General features: G+C 43.6%; 1 protein-coding gene across 1 annotated transcript in view; it reads left to right on the plus strand.

The window, feature by feature from the left end:
- Positions 1-22,108, plus strand: part of mtdha (metadherin a) — a 90,709-nt gene extending 68,601 nt beyond the window's left edge. Inside the window, exons 10-12 of the mRNA XM_067978001.1 lie at positions 4,393-4,518; positions 8,567-8,720; positions 20,172-22,108. Coding sequence (XP_067834102.1) covers positions 4,393-4,518; positions 8,567-8,720; positions 20,172-20,242 — 351 coding nt within the window. The 3' untranslated portion in view covers positions 20,243-22,108. The remainder of the gene's footprint in view (positions 1-4,392; positions 4,519-8,566; positions 8,721-20,171) is intronic.
- The last annotated feature ends 359 nt before the right edge of the window (positions 22,109-22,467 follow it).

Here is a 22,467-nt window from a genome sequence, read left to right on the forward strand (position 1 = left end):
TCAGTGAGCGAGTGGTAAATCTATGAAACAGGCTCCCTAGTAGATAGTATTGATTTGTTCAAATGCAGATTGTCTAGATTTGTTTCAGAAAATAATATTTTGGGATACAGTAATTTGAGACGTGGCATATGGTAAGTGTAGTATACTTGGGAGGAGCAGGTGACTTTGGGCCTATGGTTCCCAAAGCTTTCCACCACTGGGGGTTTTCCTCGCCTTATGTCTGGGTCTGTTGATTAGTCAGCAGCTTCGTTATCGTCGTATCAGGCCACTACCAGGAAGGTAGAAGGCAAACCACATGGACCTTGGTCTTTTCTCGTCTAGCTGTTCCTATGAGTGTAAAACTCAAGTGTAGAGACGTGGGAGGTCATTTTAACCTAACTCGCTGGGAACGAAACCCACGGCATCGGGTGGACCGGCGATTTTGCACCCTGCCCGATATTACTCTCTGTTGAAGTCAGTTGAGAGTAAAATCGGACGGGGTATAAAACCAGCATTGCACCCGATCCCGTCAGTTTCCCGACGGGCAGGTAAGGTTAAAATTGCCCCCATGGTGTCTGAGATTACCATTTCCATAAACTATTTGGACTCTGAATCGGAAGTACAATTTCAAAATTTGCAGACGACACCAAATTGGGGGGTGTAGTTAATACCGAGGAGGACTGCGGCGAAATACAGAAAGACGTTAATAAATTTGAAGAATCGGCGTGCAATTGGCAAATTAATTTCAATATAGACAAACGTGAGGTATTGCATTTTGGTAGAAAGAATAAGGGGGCAACATACTGCTTCAACAATAATAATCTAAATGGGGAAGAAGAGCAGAGGGGTCTGGGGGTACAGATACACAAGTAGCAACGGAGGTTAATAAGGCTATTAAAAAAGCAAACCAAGCACTGGGGTTCATTTCTAGAGGAATAGAATTGAAAAGTAGAGAAGTTATGTTAAACTTGTATAGAACCTTGGTTGTACTGGAGTACTGTGAACAGTTCTGGTGTCCTTATTATAAAAAGGATATAGAGGCACTGGAGAAGGTGCAAAAAAGATTAACTAGGATGATACCAGAACTGAGAGGTTATACTGAGGCTCATTTCTCTAGAAAAGAGAAGACTGAGGGGTGACCTGATAGAGGGTCTTTAAGATTATGAAGGGGTTTGATAGGGTAGATGTCGAGAAGGTGTTTCCACTTGCGGGGAGACCAGCACTGGGGGCCATAAATATAAGATAGTCACTAATAAATCCAATCAGGAATTCAGGAAAAACTTCTTTACTCAGATGGTGGTTAGAATGTGGAACTCGCTACCACAAGGAGTAGTTGAGGTGAATAGCATAGATGCATTCAAGGGGAAGCTAGTTAAACACATGAGGGAGAAAGGAATAGAGGGATGTGTTGATGGGGTTAAATGAAGTATGGAGGGAGGAGGCTTGTGTGGAGCATAAACACCAGGATGGACCTTTTGGGCCGTATGGCCTGTTTCTGTGGTGTACGTTCTATGTAATTCTATGACTCAATTGAAAGACGACTTGGCTACTAAAGGAGATGATTGAGAGAACAAAGACACGTATGGTAATTGAAGGAAAAGTATCAGCGGTTTGAAGTGAAGACTGAAGTCTTTCAAGACTGCATCTCATCACCCACCTTGCTCAGTATTGTCATGTACCAGGAAGTGGTAAATAGACACAGCGAATGTGATGAGCCTGAGAGTTAAGGACAGCCCAGCGCCTATTAATGGACTGGCTATTCTCACTGGAACCTTGGTTGTCGTAAGTGAGCTGACTATTGAAAGAAAGAAGGGGGAATTCAACATCAGCTTCCTAAAAATCTAGATTGTGCCCATATGAGGGAGAGCACAGAAGGATGAAGACTGAAGAAAGGAGACATTGATGGTGCAGAGGTGGAAGCGGTGGAGTCAATTGTACAACCTGGCAATTTGAATGCCAGGCAAAGAGAGCTGTAAGCAAGACACTTGCTTTAACTCCATGTGCTGTTGACAAGCTGTGGAGGAGCAAAGACATATTGTGGCATGTGAAACGCAAAGTGTATTAGAGGCTAGTGTGCATTGGAAATTTCTGTTCAGTTTTGAGAGCTGAATTCTGACAAAAGCACCGATGATGATTCTGGATGCTTTTGAAATGCCTGGTATAAATAGGATGTTGGATCTGAGCTACAAGGGACAAAATAACCAGCACTAATGTTATGAGAAGGAGTGACTTGCATGCAGTTACAGTGAGAAGATTTCGATGGGCAGGTTATGTGTGCCATATGGTTGGCTGCTGTCCTCCAAAGGTGATGGAATGGCTTTGCATGAGGAAAAGAACATGTGGAGAACCAAAGCGAACAGTGTGCATTGGAAGACATGAATGAAAAAGCAGCAGATAGCTGCAGGAACTGATTGAGAGGAGCGTGTGACAGAGAAGTCTTGTGGTACCTATGGCCAGCTTGGTTGTAATTGGTGTTTCATTACTTTGGATTTAGTTGAAAATATTTAATTGGTCTACTCAAATACTAGAGAAGAAGAAAAGTCAGTTTGAACCTTAATTGCAAGGATTTTTAATTAAGGTGCGCAATGCAAATTTCAGACTTTGTTAAAAGTTTGATGTGATACATAATGAAGCTATCTTGTATAAATGGCCTCAGGCCATTTTTTTTGAACCCACTGCATTATGTAGTCATGGTACAATATGTGACAACACTAGTTTAGGTCGGTCCTTTGGGTTTTTGCCTTGGGTTAAATTGATTAATTGTAACAATTTAATTTATATTTAAACATCACCACGATGTGTTTTGTTTTATAGCTATTTTTGGAAAACATTAATTTTCTTAATGCTGCATTTACTGGAATCCTATGGGTTTGCTTACAGTTTGCTTGGCCATAATACAGTCTGGGTCACAATAAGTGATGTGATTCCATCCCTAGCATCACAAAGAGCCTGCAATTGTCTCTACAACAGGCACTATGCTAAACCTTTTTTTGGTTTGCAGGGTGTTACGGATTTAGTAGATATTTTGTTTTGTATTCAGAATGATGTCCCTAGCCGCCCCACTAGTTTACAAGCCTACTGACAATTCCAAGTTGTTATTGGCACTGGAAAAAATTGAATTATCTAATCATCTGAATTAAGCAACATAAATAATACAGTAAATTGGAAATTTTGGGCTAAAAAATTTAATCAGATAATTTGAATTGAATGACTAACGTAAGAGTATGAATTGGAAAGGGGAAAATTTGCAGGGCTACGGGGAAAGAGCGGGGGAGTGGGACTAATTGGACAGCTCTTTCAAAAGAGCCAGCACAGGCACGATGGACCGAATTGCTGCCTCCTGTGCTGTATGATTCTATGAAGAGGAATAGCATGTTATGGGTAAATAAACCATGTGTGTCAGTTTGGGTCAGTGGTAGCGCTTTTAACCCTCAGAAGATCATGTGCTCAAACCCCACTCTGGATTTTGAGCATGTAATCTAACCTGACACTTCATTGCAGCACCAAGAGAGTGCTTGCATTGTTGGAGGTGCCATCTTTTGGATGATATTTTAAACCAAGACCCCCATCTGCCTGTTGAGTTGGCTGTAAAAGATCCAATGGCACTAAAGTGAAGAGGAGCAGGGAGTTTTCCCAATGTCCTGACCCACATCCATCCTTCAACCAGAACCACCAAAAAACAAATTAACTGGTCATTCAAATCATTGCTGTTTGTGGGACCCTGCTGTACACAAATTGGCAGCATAAAAGTGACTTGCACATTCAAAGGTAATCAATTAGTCTGTGAAGTGATTCGGGATGTCCTGATGACATGAGCGGCACTATATGAATGCAGGTCTTCCCTGAGAATACAAACGGGGATGATCCTGGGCCAATGTTGAGTTAATTGATCTCTCAACTAGGGAAGCAGTAGGGATGTTGCAGTCTGTTCCTTCCTAGCATTTGTGTTGCTGCAGTTGGCCCTGTTCCTTCCTAGCTTGGAAGCACCATCAGCCTGCTGGCAAATCTGTGTGTGGACATTGGACGGGGTGGTAAAATCAGGTTGGCTGTGATGCCTTTCACAGTTGAATTGCCCATCAACACTGTCTAGGTTGAAATATGATTGGCCACCTCGGTACCCTAGGTTATCTGGCACATATAGAACCTTATCCTCAGCAGGAGAGGGAAGGAAGAAAAATGGGAAGATCGGGGTGGGGTGGGAGGGGGGGGGGAAGGGGAGAGAGGGAAGAGAGAAAGGGAGAGAGGTGAAAATGATTCCAAAGACCTAAATTATGTGCAGGGATTACAGTGCCAGAGTAAGCAATTTTCTGTGTCACTAACTTCTATTTCCATCAGACAAGTTTTGAAAATTAAGAAATCCTCACCTGCGCTTTTAAGTGTATTACAATTTAATTTTTTCTTAATTTATAAAAGGAGACCGAGGAGCAAGAGAAGGAGCCCGTTAGTGGAGATCAGGAGCAGCTTGTTGTACAAGCCCAGCCTGAAAAAGAGACTGCTGCTCCACCTGTTGAAACCATATGCACTAGTGAACCAGCTGAGGTAAGAATTAGCACGTTAGAGCTTGTGAATGTTTAGTAAATGACAGACTTAAAAATTGGATTTCACATGTGAAATCTTGAAGATTCCAGAGACACAGGATTTAAATGACTGAGCTCCTCTTCCAAGTTGATGAATAAAGTTAATTTAGCGCCTCATTTGGTTCTTTTTCTGTGTCTCGTCCTCCAACTTCATTTAACTGCAGCTAATCCAAAACTCTGCTCTCCCGTATCCTATCTCGTAACAAGTCCTCCTCGTGCATCACCCCCTGCCCTTGCCGACCTACATTGGCTCCAGGTTCCTCAAATTTAGAATTCTTATTCTCGTGTTTAAGTGTCTCCATGGCTTTGTGTCTGTTTATCTCTGTAAACTCCTGCAATACTACAATTTACCCGAACACCCAGAACTCCATTTCTCTGATTCTGGCCTCTAGTGCATTCCCTTTCTCCCTCTCGCCCCCGCCCCCCACCACTATTCTCCCACCATTGGCGGCCGAGGTTTCAGCTGCCCACTCCCCACACTCTGGAATTCCACCTCTAAACCCATCCGCTTCTCCACCTCCTTTAACACCCTCCTTGAAAAACATCTGTTTGACCAAGCTTTTGGTCACCCCTCCTAATATCTCCTCCTCAGCTCAGTGTCCATTTTTTGTTTGATCCTTCTGTGAAGTCCCTTGGGACATTTTCCAACATTAAAAACACTATATAAATACAAATTGTCTCCATCACTGGATAGACTTTGATCCCTTGCTTAGTGCTTTATTCCTCACACTCCTTTGGATCTTCAGTAACTAATCTGTCTGCTCACTGTCCTGTTGGCTTCCCATTACAGAATCAAGGTTCTGGAGCTACACTTTTGAACGTTGATGAATATTATCAATTCAAATTGTCCTATCCTATTAAAACAATGGAAGCTTACTGATTTTGCCTGAGGACTGGAAAGTAGTTAACGTAACACCAATCTTTAAAAAGGGACATAGGGAAAGCCCAGGAAACTGCAGGCCAGTGAGTCTGACGTCTGTTGTGGGTAAAATATTAGAAAGCATTCCAAAAGAGAGGACAATGTATCACCAAATAGGTACAATATAGTAAGAGGGAGTCAGCACAAGTTATTGGGTAGTCCTTGCCTGACAAATTTACTGGGAGTTCTTCGAAGAAATAACTCGCCTTATTTAGATTTCAGCAAAGCTTTCAATTAATATATCACACGAGCAATTAGTCCATAAGATCGCAAGATAGTTACAAATGTGGAAGGCCATTCGGCCCATCTAAATTCATCCATCCAGAAACATCCTAAAGTCCCTCCATTTCAGCATCCAGTTATTTCTTAAAAGCTTCCAGGGTTTTTGCCTCCAATATGCTTCCTGGAAGACTGTTCCATTCATTGACCACTCTGTGTGAAAAAGAATTTCCTGACATTAGTCCTAAATTTACATTTTACTACTTTAAATCTAAGACCCCTTATCTCAGCTCTCACAACTTAAAATGAATGATTTACCTTTTCCATTCCCTTAACTATCTTGTATACCTCTAAGATCACCCTTAAGATGCTACCTGTCCAGGCCGAGAAGTCTAAGTTGCTCCAGTTTTTCCTTATAACCGAGTCCTTTGACACAAGGCATCAGCCCTGTGGCTCTTCTTTACACTGCCTCTAGCTCTTGACTATCTCCCTTTCATCTCCCAACTTCTTCTAACTTAAAGTCTACTATTATGACCCGTAGTTCAACATCCTTTTGGCTTTGTTGATTGCTTTGCATTGGTTGGATATGCCAAGCATTGAGTTTACTGAGACTCTTGTATCTCTTTCTGCTTCATTTTTAACTGTTTCAGCTACGTTCATAGAATGCGTGTGTTGTTTATTGTTCTTCTTGCTGTGTTCATTTCGTTCCACTTGACTGTATTAAATTTCATCAGCCATTGCTCTGCTCAGTTACATATTTTATCCAACGCATTCTATAATTTCTGTGCTGCATCCTCCGATCCCACTCCCCCACTGGTATCATTTGCAAACTTGACCACTTTGCCTTGAGATTCTGAATCCAGGTCATTTATATAAATTAGCAACAGTAGTGGTCCCAATACTGAGCCCTCTGGCATCCCCCTCAATACATCCCCTCCCACCCTGATGTATCTCTACTACCTATCCACCTATTTCTTCTCCATTCCCACAGTGTACCCTGGATCCCTACAGCTTTATGGGGTCAAAGATATAAGATTAAATGCATGAGTTTTACAAGAGGGCAGGAGAAGATTCTTGTGAAGTAGTAGAATTCATTTCAAGAATTAGTGGTTGCAGCAGAAAACTGTCGAGATTTGATAGGTGGTAGAAGGGAAGTGGGAATAGAATAGGTGAATGTGATTTATAACTATTTGCTCACATGGAGGAATTTTGGCCCCATGTAAGATTTTGGAAGTTGGGAAATGAAACGTACAAGATGATGGAATCCTGTTTTACGACAGGCTTGTGGAAATGTAGGTTTGGGCGCACTCCATCTGTATGAGGACACATCAATTCCCTCCTGTTAAGGAAGGCTAGCTAACAAAATTAACAATTTAATTAAAGCAATAAGGCTGCGGGTATGTCAACAAAATGTTCCATACAGTGGTCACGGGTCACAGAAAGCATCCAGTGTACCAGTAGCTACCATGTGTTGGCATTAAAGGATCACTCGGGTGCAAACTACAGTTTTAAACATGGGCAAATGATCGAAGCAATACTGCTCGGCAATTCCACGTACCCTGGACCTGTGGATGGTGGACTTTGCTGGGTCCAGGAGCAAACCGACCGGGAGACTCGACTATTCCAATGCTCACCCGGCCGCACTCCTATCCTGCTCCTTCCATAAACTTCACCTCATCCGCTCAGAGGGTTGTGAATCTTTGGAATTCTCTACTCCAGCCATTGAGTATGTTCAAGACCGAGATCAATAGATTTTTGGACTCTCAGGGAATCAAGGGATATGGGGATCAAGCAGGAAAGTGGAGTTGAGGTTGAAGATCAGCCATGATCTTATTGAATGGCCTACTCCTGCTCCTATTTCTTATGTTTTGAAAAATCTGCTGCCTGTATCCTATCCCATACCAAGTTCTGCTCATCCCTCACCCCTGTGCTCGCTGACCTACATTGGCTTCTGATCCCCCGATGCCTCAAATTTAAACTTCTCCTCATCGTGTTTAAATCTCTTCATGGCCTCACTGCTCCCTATCTCTAACTTTCTCAGCCTTACACCACTCAAGAAATCTGCATTCCTTCAACTTTGGCCTCTTGTGCATCCTCCACTCCCCTCACCCACCATTAATAACTATACCTTCAGCTATCTAGGCCCTACACTCTGTAATTTCCTCCCTAAACCGCTCCATCTCTTCCCCCATCACTTTGACCAAGCTTTGAGTCTCTTTCCCCACCCCCTCACACCACTAATATTTCTTTCTTAAACTCAGCATCTGTTTTTCTTTAAGCCTCTGAAGTGCCATGGGATAACATTTCAGGTGGGAACCTCCATCTGTACATTTCGAACATTTCCTGCTTTTATTTCCAGAATTGTCTTTTTTTTTTAATTGTCATATAGGAACATAGGAACAGGAGTAGGCCATTCAGTCCCTTGTGCCTGCTCTGCCATTTGATAAGATCATGGCTGATCTGTGATCTAACTCCATATACCTGCCTTTGGCCCATATCCCTTAATACCTTTGGTTGCCAAAAAGCTATCTATCTCACATTTAAATTTAGCAATTGAGCTAGTATCAATTGCCGTTTGCGGAAGAGAGTTCCAAACTTCTACCACCCTTTGTGTGTAGAAATGTTTTCTAATCTCACTCCTGAAAGGTCTGGCTCTAATTTTTAGACTGTGCCCCCTACTCCTAGAATGCCCAACCAGCGGAAATAGTTTCTCTCTATCCACCCTATCTGTTCCCCTTTATATCTTATAAACTTCAATCAGATCACCCCTTAACCTTCGAAACTCTGGAGAATACAACACCAATTTGTGTAATCTCTCCTCGTAACAACCCTTGAAGTCCGGGTATCATTCTAGTATATTCTATACTTTCAGGTTGAAGAGGCACAGCCAGTAGTAATCACCCAAGAACCAGCTGTAATTTTGGAAAGTTCTTCCCAGGATATCACTTCCCAAGTGCCAGACACACTATCAGAGTCGGAACCATCCGCTTCTGCCACTAAACAGAATAGCCTGCCTCCTTCACAAGGTCAGTATTTGCAATCTTTCTAAGTGTGACCAGGGTTGTGTGTGTATACGATGTAATGGTCAGACAAGGGTAATGCAGTAGATGTAATATATTTGGATTTTCAAAAGGCCTTCAATAAGGTACTGCATAGTAGATTCATGACTGCGGTCAGAGCATGTGGTGTCCAGGGACAAGTAGCAGAATGGATAGCAAGCTGGCTACAAAACAGAAAACAGAGTAGGGGTTAAAGGTAGTCAGACTGGGAAAGGGTGGTCCACAAGGATCAGTGCTGGAGCCACTGTTCATCATTTACATAAACGATTTGGACTCGGGAATCGGAAGTACAATTTCAAAATTTACGGCCAACACCAAATTGGGGGTATAGTTAATACCGAGGAGGGCTGCAACGAAACACAGGAAGACATTAATAAACTTACAGAAGGGGCGTTTAATGGCAAATTAATTTCAGTATAGGTAAGTGTGAGGTACTACATTTGGTTGGAAGAATAAGGGGACCCCATATTGCTCGGATAAGAGTCTAAATGGGGTAGATGAGCAGAGGGATCTAGAGGTACAGATACACAAATCACTAAAAGTAGCGATGCGGGTTAATAAGGCCATTTAAAAATAAGCAAACCAAGCACTGGGGTTCATTTCTAGAGCGACAGAATTGAAAAGCAGAGATGTTATGTTAAACTTGTATAGAACCTTGGTTAGACTACATTTGGAGTGCTGTGAACTGTACTGATCTCTATATCATAGAAAGGATATAGAGGCACTGGAGAAGGTGCAAAAAAGATTTACTAGGATGACACCAGAACTGACACGTTATATCTATCAAGAAAGATTGAACAGGCTGGGGCTCTTTTCTCTAGAAAAGAGAAGACTGAGGGGTGACCTGATAGAGGCTTTTAAGATTATGAAAGGGTTTGATAGGGTAGACATGGAGAAGATGTTTCTACTTGTGGGGGAAACCAAAACTAGGGGCCATAAATATAAGATAATCACCAATAAAAACAATCGGGATTTCAGGAGAAACTTCCTTACTCAGAGATTGGTGAGAATGTGGAACTCGCTACCACAAGAAGTAGTTGAAGTGGGTAGCATAGATGTATTTAAGGGGAAGCTAGATAAACATGAGGGAGAAAGGAATATGCTGATGGGGTTAGATGAAGTAGGGAGGAGACTCGTGTGGAGCATAAACAGCAGTGTGGATCTGTTAAGCCTAAGGGCCTGTTTCTGTGCTGTGTGATTCTATGTAAGATCAGACAAATTATAAGGTACATTAAGTTACAACTTACAAACATTTAGCATGGCGCAATTAAGGGGAAAAAATATACAGGCTAGATATGATTTGTAACTACTGAGGAATTCCTATCATCCAGTAGCTCACCAGATACACCAACAGGCGAACTACATAATAAGCTCAGAACACCATATCCTTCGAATGTTTTATAAATGTTGAGGACTACTGCTTTGATCTCATTGTACATTGCTTTATTTCTGGATTGTGGGACTGAAATGGTTTGTTAAGTTAACGACTTAATGTTTTGATTGTGGCAATTTAGAAGGTTCTGCAGTTTCTCACTTGCTGTAGATTCCATCAGTTTCAATGCAAGTTGTAGTCGAGTTGTAAATCTGTAGATGTTGTAGCTTTGTATTATATTTTGTGCAATACGTAACCCGAGCACCTACCAGTATTGTAACCAATGTACGGAGTCGTACAACACCAGGTTATAGTCCAACAGCTTTATTTGAAATCACAAGCTTTCGGAGCTTTGCTCCTTCCTCACCTGATGAAGGAGCAAAGCTCCGAAAGCTCGTGATTTCAAATAAAGCTGTTGGACTATAACCTGGTATTGTACGACTCCGTACATTTGTCCACCCCAGTCCATCGCCGGCATCTCCACATCATGAGTATTGTAACCAGCAGTGGTGGTGGCTCCTGGGATAAATACACAGTGTGTGTGGTTTCTAATACTGAGCTAGTGCACCAGGACAGTCTCCGGTTCAGCTGCTGTCTTTGTTGAGCTTGTGGATTTCGGCCAAGGCAGCAACGGGGCGGAGCTACAACGCCAAAGGAGGGGGGAGAAATTAGCCCATGTTCCAACTCAAGCCGACGGTGCCGGCTGGAAGGTAAGCATTTGCCAATGTCAAGTGAGAATCAAATTGATGACTCTGCAGTTAAATAGCCTGCTGACGTTCATTGCTTGGTTTGCAGCTGAAGAATGGTCTCTTCTTTACAGTACCAGAGGCCTACTGGTGACCATACAATCGTATTCTACCACAATTCTCTATTCTCTGAAGAGAATGGAGGAGGGAGAGAGAAATAGCTACAAATTGGTTAGGCGGTTAACAAAGCATGTGGGATACTTTGCTTTGTAAATAGAGAAGTTATGCTAACCCTTACAAATCACTGGTTCGGCCTCAGCTGGAGTATTGTGTCTGGGCACCACACTTCAGGAAGGATGTCAAAGCCTTGGAGAGGAGATTTACCAGAATGGTACCAGGGATGAGGGATTTCAGTTATGTGGAGAGAATGGAGACGGTGGGGTTGTTCTCCTTAGGGTAGAGGAGGTTTAAGGGGAGATTTAATAGAGGTTTTTTTTTTAATTCATTCATGGGATGTGGGCATCACTGACAAGGCTGGCATTTATTGCCCATCCCTAATTGCCCTTGAGAAGGTGGTGGTGAGCTGTCGCCTTGAACTGCTGCAATCCGTGTGGTGAAGGTTCTCCCACAGTGCTGTTAGGAAGGGAGTTCTAGAATTTTGACCCAGCGACGATGAAGGAACGACGATATATTTCCAAGTCGGGATGGTGTGTGACTTGGAGGGGAACGTGCAGGTGGTGTTGTTCCCATGTGCCTGCTGCCCTTATCCTTCTAGGTGGTAGAGGTCGCGGGTTTGTGAGGTGCTGTCGAAGAAGCCTTGGCGAGTTGCTGCAGTGCATCCTGTGGATGGTGCACACTGCAGCCACTGTGCGCCGGTGGTGAAGGGAGTGAATGTTTAGGGTGGTGGATGGGGTGCCAATCAAGCGGGTTGCTTTGTCCTGGATGGTGTCGAGTTTCTTGAGTGTTGTTGGAGCTGCACTCATCCAAGCAAGTGGAGAGTATTCCATCACACTCCTGACTTGTGCCTTGTAGATGGTGGAAAGGCTTTGGGGAGTCAGGAGGTGAGTCACTCATCACAGAATACCCAGTCTGTGACCTGCCCTTGTAGCCACAGTATTTACGTGGCTGGTCCAGTTAAGTTTCTGGTCCATGGTGACCCCCAGGATGTTGATTGTTGGGGATTCGGCGATGGTAATGCCATTGAATGTCATGGGGAGATGGTTAGACTCTCTCTTGTTGGAGATGATCATTGCCTGGCACTTATCTGGAGCGAATGTTACTTGCCACTTAACAGCCCAAGCCTGGATGTTGTCCAGGTCTTGCTGCATGTGGGCACGGACTGCTTCATTATCTGAGGGATTGCGAATGGAACTGAATACTGGGCAATCATCAGCGAACATCCCCATTTCCGACCTTATGATGGAGGGAAGGTCATTGATGAAGCAGCTGAAGATGGCTGGGCCTAGGACACTGCCCTGAGGAACTCCTGGGGCTGAGATGATTGGCCTCCAACAACCACTACCATCTTCCTTTGTGCTAGGTACGACTCCAGCCACTGGAGAGTTTTCCCCCTGATTCCCATTGACTTCAGTTTTGCTAGGGCTCCTTGGCGCCACACTCGGTCAAATGCTGCCTTGATGTCAAGGGCAGTCACTCTCACCTCACCTCACCTCTGGAATTCAGCTCTTTTGTCCATGTTTGGACCAAGGCTGTAATGAGGTCTGGAGCCGAATGGTCCTGGCGGATCCCAAACTGAGCATCTGTGAGCAGGTTATTGGTGAGTAAGTGCTGCTTGATAGCACTGTCGGCGCCACCTTCCATCACCTTGCTGATGATTGAGAGTAGACTGATGGGGCGGTAATTGGCCGGATTGGATTTGTCCTGCTTTTTGTGGACAAAATTGAGTGCTTTTGATCGAGCAAGGATGGAGAAACTTTTCCTCTGGCAAATGGGTCAGTAACCAGAGGTCATAGGTTTAAAACAATTGGCAAAGAACTAGAGGGGAAATGAGAAATTTTTTTGCACAGTGTTGTTAAGATCTGGAATGTACTACCTAAAAGGGTGGTGGAAGCAGATTCCGTAGGAGCTTTTAAAAGGCAATTAGACATGTACTTGAAGAGGATTCATTTGCAGGGTTATGGGGAATAAGCTGGGGTGTGGGACTAAATTGGACAGCTCTTTCAAAGATCCGGCACAGACACAACTGGCCAAATGGCCTCCTGTGCTGTAAGATTCGACGAGTCTATGACTACCGTAAATGTGGACCTACAAATTAATCTCGAAGATAATAGTCTCTAAGGTAAATCCTAGAAATAAGAACAGAAAATGCTGGAAAAGACTCCGCTGGCCAGGCAGCATCTGTACCACCTGTACCCGGGTACGGTAGCATAGTGGTTATGTTACTGGGCGAGTAATCCAGAGGCCTGGACTAAAATCCAGAGTCATGAGTTCAAATCCCGCCACGGCAGCTGTCGAATTTAAATTCAATTAATTAAATTCAATTAATTAAGTAAAAAAATCTGGAATTAAAATACTAGTATCAGTAATGATGGCCATGAAACTACCGGATTGTCGTAAAAACCCATCTGGTTCACTAATGTCCTTTAGGGAAGGAAGCCTGCCGCCCTTATGTGGCCTATATGTGACTCCAGACCCACAGCAATGTGGTTGATTCTTAATTGCCCTCTGAAATGGCCTAGCAAGCCACTCAGTTGTAAAATCTCACTACGAAAAGTCATAATAAGAATAAAACCGGACGGACCACCCGGCATCGGACCACTAGGCACCGGACACGACAACGGCAAAACACCAAGCCCAGTCGACCCTGCAAGGTCCTCCTTACTAACATCTGGGGACTTGTGCCAAAATTGGGAGAACTGTCCCACAGACCAGTCAAGAAACAGCCTGACATAGCCATACTCACAGAATCATATCTTTCAGCCAACGTCCCAGACTCTTCCTTCACCATCCCTGGGAATGTTCTGTCCCACCGGCAGGACAGACCCACCAGAGGTGGCGGTACAGTGATATACAGTCAGGAGGGAGTGGCCCTGGGAGTCCTCAACATTGACTCTGGACCCCATGAAATCTCATGGCATCAGGTCAAACATGGGCAAGGAAACCTCCTGCTGATTACCACCTACCGTCCTCCCTCAGCTGATGAATCAGTCCTCCTCCATGTTGAACACCACTTGGAGGAAGCACTGAGGGTAGCAAGGGCACAAAATGTACTCTGGGTGGGGGACTTCAATGTCCATCACCAAGAGTGGCTCGGTAGCACCACTACTGACCGAGCTGGCCGAGTCCTGAAGGACATAGCTGCTAGACTGGGCCTGCGGCAGGTGGTGAGCGAACCAACACGAGGGAAAAACTTACTTGACCTCGTCCTCACCAATCTACCTGTCGCAAATGCATTTGTCCATGACAGTATTGGTAGGAGTGACCACCGCACAGTCCTCGTGGAGATGAAATCCCGTCTTCGCACTGAGGACACCATCCAACGTGTTGTGTGGCACTACCACCGTGCTAAATGGGATAGATTCAGAACAGATCTAGCAGCTCAAAACTGGGCATCCATGAGGCGCTGTGGGCCATCAGCAGCAGCAGAATTGTATTCCAGCACAATCTGTAACCTCATGGCCCGGCATATTCCTCACTCTACCATTATCAACAAGCCAGGGGATCAACCCTGGTTCAATGAGGAGTGTAGAAGAGCATGCCAGGAGCAGAACCAGGCGTACCTAAAAATGAGGTGCCAACCTGGTGAAGCTACAACTCAGGACTACATGCATGCTAAACAGCGGAAGCAACATGCTATAGACAGAGCTAAGCGATTCCACAACCAACGGATCAGTTCAAAGCTCTGCAGTCCTGCCACATCCAGTCGTGAATGGTGGTGGACAATTAAACAACTAACGGGAGGAGGAGGCTCTGCAAACATCCCCATTCTCAATGATGGCGGAGTCCAGCACGTGAGTGCAAAAGACAAGGCTGAAGCGTTTGCAACCATCTTCAGCCAGAAGTGCCGAGTGGATAATCCATCTCAGCCTCCTCCCGATATCCCCACCATCACGGAAGCCAGTCTTCGGCCAATTCGATTCACTCCACGTGATATCAAGAAACGGCTGAGTGCACTGGATACAGCAAAGGCTATGGGCCCTGACAACATCCCAGCTGTAGTGCTGAAGACTTGTGCTCCAGAACCTGCGCCTCCAGCCAAGCTGTTCCAGTACAGCTACAACACTGGCATCCACCCGACAATGTGGAAAATTGCCCAGGTATGTCCTGTCCACAAAAAGCAGGACAAATCCAATCTGGCCAATTACCGCCCCATCAGTCTACTCTCAATCATCAGCAAAGTTATGGAAGGTGTCGTCGACAGTGCTATCAAGCGGCACTTACTCACCAATAACCTGCTCACCGATGCTCAGTTTGGGTTCCGCCAGGACCACTCGGCTCCAGACCTCATTACAGCCTTGGTCCAAACATGGACAAAAGAGCTGAATTCCAGAGGTGAGGTGAGAGTGACTGCCCTTGACATCAAGGCAGCATTTGACCGAGTGTGGCACCAAGGAGCCCTAGTAAAATTGAAGTCAATGGGAATCAGGGGGAAAACTCTCCAGTGGCTGGAGTCATATCTGGCACAAAGGAAGATGGTAGTGGTTGTTGGAGGCCAATCATCTCAGCCCCAGGGCATTGCTGCAGGAGTTCCTCAGGGCAGTGTCCTAGGCCCAACCATCTTCAGCTGCTTCATCAATGACCTTCCCTCCATCATAAGGTCAGAAATGGGGATGTTCGCTGATGACTGCACAGTGTTCAGTTCCATTCGCAACCCCTCAGATAATGAAGCAGTCCGAGCCTGCATGCAGCAAGACCTGGACAACATCCAGGCTTGGGCTCATAAGTGGCAAGTAACATTCGCGCCACACAAGTGCCAGGCAATGACCATCTCCAACAAGAGAGAGTCTAACCATCTCCCCTTGACATTCAACGGCATTACCATCGCCGAATCCCCCACCATCAACATCCTGGGGGTCACCATTGACCAGAAACTTAACTGGACCAGCCATATAAATACTGTGGCTACGAGAGCAGGTCAGAGGCTGGGTATTCTGCGGCGAGTGACTCACCTCCTGACTCCCCAAAGCCTTTCCACCATCTACAAGGCACAAGTCAGGAGTGTGATGGAATACTCTCCACTTGCCTGGATGAGTGCAGCTCCAACAACACTCAAGAAGCTCGACACCATCCAAGATAAAGCAGCCCGCTTGATTGGCACCCCATCCACCAGCCTAAACATTCACTCCCTTCACCACCGGCGCACTGTGGCTGCAGTGTGCACCATCCACAGGATGCACTGCAGCAACTCGCCAAGGCTTCTTCGACAGCACCTCCCAAACCCGTGACCTCTGCCACCTGGAAGGACAAGGGCAGCAGGCGCATGGGAACAACACCACCTGCACGTTCCCCTCCAAGTCACACACCATCCCGACTTGGAAATATATCGCCGTTCCTTCATTGTCGCTGGGTCAAAATCCTGGAACTCCCTTCCTAACAGCACTGTGGGAGAACCGTCACCACACGGACTGCAGTGGTTCAAGAAGGCGGCTCACCACCACCTTCTCGAGGGCAATTAGGGATGGGCAATAAATGCCGGCCTAGCCAGCGACGCCCACATCCCGTGAACGAATAAAAAAAAAGATAGAAACAGAGTTAATATTTCAGGACGACGACTTTCCTATAACTTGGAGCCGAGTGCAGCATCATGTACTAACTGAGGTCTTATTAAGGTTTTATATAGGCTCATCACTACCTCTTGGCTTTATTTTCTGAACCACTGGATAAAACCTAGAATTCTAATCGTGTTTTTGCAGCCTTATCAACCGGAGATGATGCCTTTAATGTTCTGTGAATGTGTGTCCCCCACTCTCTCTGCTTTTCCACGGCACTCAGTATAATTACCTTTTTAAATCTCAATGCTTCACCTCACACAATGAATTCCATCTGCCACTTTTTAGCTCATTTCCCCCCATTTTACCAATATTCCTTTGCAGTTTCCTTTGGCCTTCTAAAGAATTAGCTATAGCTCCTATTTTAGAATAACCTACAAATTTCAGCACCACTCCCTCTCGGCCAATATCCAAATAATTGATGATGTGGAGATGCCGGTGATGGACTGGGGTGGACAAATGTAAGGACTTGCACAACACCAGGTTATAGTCCAACAGTTTTATTTTAAATCACAAGCTTTCGGAGCTTACCTCCTTCGTCAGGTTGTGATGGTTGTGATCTGAAAGCTTGTGATTTAAAATGGAACTGTTGGACTGTAACCTGGTGTTGTGCAAGTCCTTACAAATAATTGATAAACACAATGAACAGAAGTGGCCCCAGCACTGAACCCTGAGGGGCACCACTACCCACTTTCAGCCACTCTGAAAAACCGCCCTTCACCCTTACTCTGTTTCCTCCCCCCTAACCAACTTTTAATCCAGCTTGCTATCCTCACCCAGTTCCATTCCCCTCAATCTTCTCTAGTAATCTCCATGTGATACCTTGCCAAAGGCTTTCCTAAAGTCCATGTACACTACATCCACTGCATTTCCCTCATCTACCATGCCTGTTTACCTCCTCAAAGAATTATGAAGTTTGTCAAGCGTGATTGTCCCTTTTGAAATCCGTGCTGGCCACTTCAAACTTTTCTTTTTGTCTAAGTAGATAGTCATTTCACTGACGTGCGACCAGGCCCATCGACATAGTGTTCAACGAGCCTCCCAGAGCTCTTGCGAATGTGCCTTTATGAGATGAAAATAAAAAAACATTGGCAAAAAAAAATGTAATACATGAAAAAAAAGAGTTTCCTCACAGCTTGGTTCACAGTTCCTCAATCCCAGAAAAAAAATTACACATCTGATAGATACTTGGTTTAAATATCTGGCATGTTGGAATTTTGGGGTATCATTTGAAACTGAAGAGAACGTAAGAAATAGGAACAGGAGTAGGCCATACAGTCCCTCGAACCCGCCCCGCCATTCAATAAGATCAAGGCTGATCATCGAGCTCAGCTCCACTTTCCCGCCCGATCCCCATATCCCTTAGAGTCCAAAAATCTGTCGATCTCAGCCTTGAATATACTGAACAACTGAGCATCCACAGCCCTCTGGGGTAGAGAATTCCAAAGATTCACCACCCTCTGAGTGAAGAAATTCCTCCTCATCTCAGTCCTAAACGGCCGATCCCTTCTCCTGAGACTATGCCCCCTAGTTCTAGGCTCTCCAGCCTTGGGAAACAGCATGTCTGCATCTACCCTGTCAAGCCCTCTTAGAATTTTATATGTTTCAATGAGATCACCTCTCCTAAACTCCAGAGAATATAGGCCCATTCTGCTCGATCTCTCTTCCATAGGACAACCCTCTCATCCCAGGCATTAATCTAATGAACCTTCGTTGCACCGCCTCTAAGGCAAGTTTATCTTTCCTTGCGTAAGGAGAACAAAACTGTACACAGTACTCCAGGTGTGGTCTCACCAAAGCCCTGTACAATTGTAGCAAGACTTCCTTACTCTTGCACTCCAACCCCCTTGCAATAAAGGCCAACATACCATTTGCCTTCCTAATTGCTTGCTGTATGTTAACTTTCTGTGTTTCGTGTACAAGGACACCCAAATCCCTCTGAACACCAACATTTAATAGTTTCTTACCATTTAAAAAATACTCTTTTTCTATTCTTCCTACCAAAGTGAATAACCTCACATTTCCCCACATTATACTCCGTCTGCCACATTCTTGCCCACTCACTTAGCCTGTATATATCCCTTTGCAGACTCTTTGTGTCCTCCTCACAGCTTATTTTCCCACCTAGCTTTATATCGTCAGCAAACTTGGATACATTACACTCGGTCCCTTCATCTAAGTCATTAATATAGATTGTAAATAGCTGAGGCCCAAGCACCGATCCTTGCGGCACCCCACTAGTTACAGCCTGCCATCCTGAAAATAACCTGTTTATTCCTACTCTCTGTTTTCTGTCCGTTAACCAATCCTCTATCCATGCTAATAAATTACCCCCAACCCCATGAGCCCTTATCTTGTGTAACAACCTTTTGTTGTGGCACCTTACTAATGCCTTTTGGAAATCCTAATATACTACATCCACTGGTTCCCCTTTATCTACCCTGCTAGTTACACCCTCAAAAAACACTAATAGATTTATCAAACACGATTTCCCTTTCTTAAAACCATGTTGACTCTGCCTAATCATATTATGATATGGCCCTGGTCGTACATCTATGAAATGAAGAGATCAATGTTACTGTAAAGAATGGCTGGCACATTGTGTTTTGGTTTGTAAAAGCACTTGATGTTGGACATTCCAATTTTAAAGGCGCAGATTGTGCAATTTTAACAGCAGCACTTTTTGGAATTGTTGTAAAGCGGTTTGGCCAGCACCAAGAGCTAAGTTTCTGAGATGCTTCAATAGTGTTTTTTAATTGCACTAAAATGTCTTTAATCGTCCCATTACATTGACGCTACCTCTAACCTCAAGATCACTCCTTGTGGGACACAATCTATTAAAATGCTATCGTGGCCAGAGGGAATGTCAGTGCAAGAGTGATTTCATGTACCCAAACGCCATGTCTTGAAATGACGAAAAGCTCACTCGCTCTGCCCAGTCTGGCTGGAATCAGCTTGAGGAAGAGGAAAGACCGAGCAGAGAATCGTCCTGTAGAAAGTAGTCGTTTTCCAGACACAGCAAGGCAGAATCAGAAGGTGGGTCACGTGTGTAATAATAGTTCCGAACCCCCGTTCTTGAAAGAACTGGGGGAGGCTCGTTGAACACTACGCCGATAGCCCTGATCGCACATCTATGAAATGACTACCTGTCCAGATAAAGAGAAATAGTTTGAAGCGGCTAGCACTGATTTCAAAAGGGACACCCCTGTTGCCTTCAGCAGAGGCAATGCATTGTATAAAGAAGAACACTTTTTTTTATAATTTAAAAAAAACTCAATGCAATAACTTTAAAATCACTCTGACTTTGTTTTTCTTCTGCCATGCACGTTTAAAGACAAGTCTTCAATGATTTCTTGTGTGGTCATCTAGCTTTAAAAATTATTTGATTCTGTGAATAATGTGTCTGTCTTAGATGTTTGTTTCATCAGTCACCGCAGAATGAAACAGCATTGTTCTGTTAACGTGACTTCTGGTTAAATATTCAGAGTATGACTAATGTGGAAGTTGCCGCTTTTCCTACTACAGTGCTCCTATTTATGGAAACCGTACGAGTGCGTCCTTTCGATCAAAGATACGTATTACCGTGACTAGTCGTGCCCACTGTCCCAATCCTATATTTTCTTCGTTTCAGCGAAATCTGAAGAGAGCTGGGAGTCACCTAAGCAGATCAAGAAGAAGAAGAAAGCAAGAAGGGAAACATGAGCTTTTTTTTTGTATTCAGTGGTCAGTTGTTATGCAAAATGATCTTGAAGAAAAAAAAATCTGTTTATGCAATAATTTGTGAAAATGTACAGAATTTTATAGAAGAAAATTTGACTGTAATTTTTATTAAAACCTATTGCAATGCGCATGAGCAACTTGATTTGATACAATGTAACAAACTTCAAGTGAAACACACTGATGCTGTCTACAGCTACTTTTATGCTGGGTCTAAGTTTGTTGACACTAGGAAATGTGTGATTTTGTTTTTTCTTTTTAATTTTTTTTTAAGGGGTTTAGGAAAATCTGTGCAGAACCAAATCATATATTCTGACCATTCGCTCCACACTAGAAATTTACAACTGAAAGTTTGACTTTTAAATTCAGAAAAGAGCCATATGAAGAGTAATTTCCAGAGAGATTTTGCTATTCTATTTCCCCCCCGCCCCGCCCCCCCCCCCTTTGCCAAACTTGGGTTTAATTTTCAAAGGAATGAAAGCTGCAGTTTTTTTTCTTGGGAGGGAGTGGGAGAGCCTCTGAGCTGCAGTGAGCACATCACTTTAGAAAAACACAGTTAAATGTAGATCACATGGTGTTAAAACGGTATAGGGTTGAGCGTAAAGCAGAAGGAAAAAGGGAAGATAAACATTTAGATGGCTTTAATATTTGTGGACAGAATTTCAATTTATATCAGGAATGACATTTTACTGCCTTAACCTGTAGTGTGTAGAGAGAAATGTGTTTAGATAATCTAAAGGGAAATTACAGTTTTCTAAGAATCATTAAATGCTGATTCGTAACAGTGGGTGGAGTGGGAGGGGGAGGATTAGTAGTGGCATATGATGTTTGGGGTCAATTAACATTGGAACGGCACTGCAAAATATCCAGCTGTTTAGACAGATATTTTCTAAAAAAAATTGTCTCAAGATGCCATCCCGCTGATGATTAAAGTGGGATTGTCTAACCTGCAATTTGGTTCTTCCAAAATTTGCCCCCTTGCTCCCAAGAGACTTGTGGGTGTTAACACTGTTCAGTAATCAGCCATTAGACTTTGCGCAAACAGCATAAATCAAATGAATTGGCAGCAGAGAAAACTGCTGTTAATCAAAGGGGCTCAGTACTAGTGCTTTCAAACAGCTCATCGCAGATAAGAAAACCAGAGAGAAAGAAAAAAGTTAAATTGGATAAGAACAAATGGAAATACTTGAAATAAAAGATTAAAAATAGCGGTCAGAGTTGAAGCACAAATATATTTTTTAAAAAATACAAATTATAAAAGTTAAATAGTCTGGTCAGAACCTAAACCATAACCCTGCAGGTAAAATTCCAGTTTCTACTTTGCAGTGTTGGCATCTCTGAGTATCGTTAGAAATGACTCGTGCATGTTAAGCCATGTGCATTGTTTAATAACTTTACCAAACGTACATTCTCTTGATAAGGACCATGGTATTTTACACCACCTACTTGAGTTAATCTGATCATAGTAAGCCATGATTATTGTTTTTGAATGGGTGTAAAATGTTCATGCTGCACAGTGAAAGAAGATGGAGCATAAGTTTAAACGAGCTGATACTAATGGTACTTAGCCCACTAACTTACTGTATCATGACTGTTACTTAGTTTGGTGGCACCAGATTGCTAAGGTTTTGCAAAGTTTAGATAATGCGTGTCATTATGCTCCCAGTAACCTGCCTTAATTGGTTATGACGTGGTATTTGTTGTGCTTTCGTAATTACCTTGATTACTAAAGTTAAACAAATGTATTTATACCTGTTTCAGAAACATAGCAAGTATGTTTACATGTTCTAAAGTTTGTTAAAATGCGATGAATTTCTAAGTTGATTTGTTCAAATAAATTTAGCAAATTAATATGTATGCATTGTATATTTTTTTTAAAGCTTCTTGTGGCTTTGTATACAGGTAGTCAAGACCAATTTGAATTTTTCAGGTCTCGCAGGGATAGAGAGTGTGGAATAATGGAACCAATGTGGGAGGAGGAAGAGAGGGGAGGGAAAAGTGGTAGAGGTAACTATCAAAAGTTGGAAGAGTGAGAAATGATCTCATTGAAATGTATAAAATTCTTAAAGGGCTTGACAGGGTAGATGCTAAGAGGCTGTTCCCTTGGCTGGAGAGTCTAGAACTCGAGATCATAGTCTCAAGATAAGGGGTCGACCGTTTAAGACCGAGATGAGGAAAAATTTCTTCACTCAAAGGGTTGTGAATATTTG

The sequence above is a fragment of the Heptranchias perlo genome, chromosome 3, assembly GCF_035084215.1.
Source record: "Heptranchias perlo isolate sHepPer1 chromosome 3, sHepPer1.hap1, whole genome shotgun sequence".
NCBI classification, from domain to species: domain Eukaryota; kingdom Metazoa; phylum Chordata; class Chondrichthyes; order Hexanchiformes; family Hexanchidae; genus Heptranchias; species Heptranchias perlo.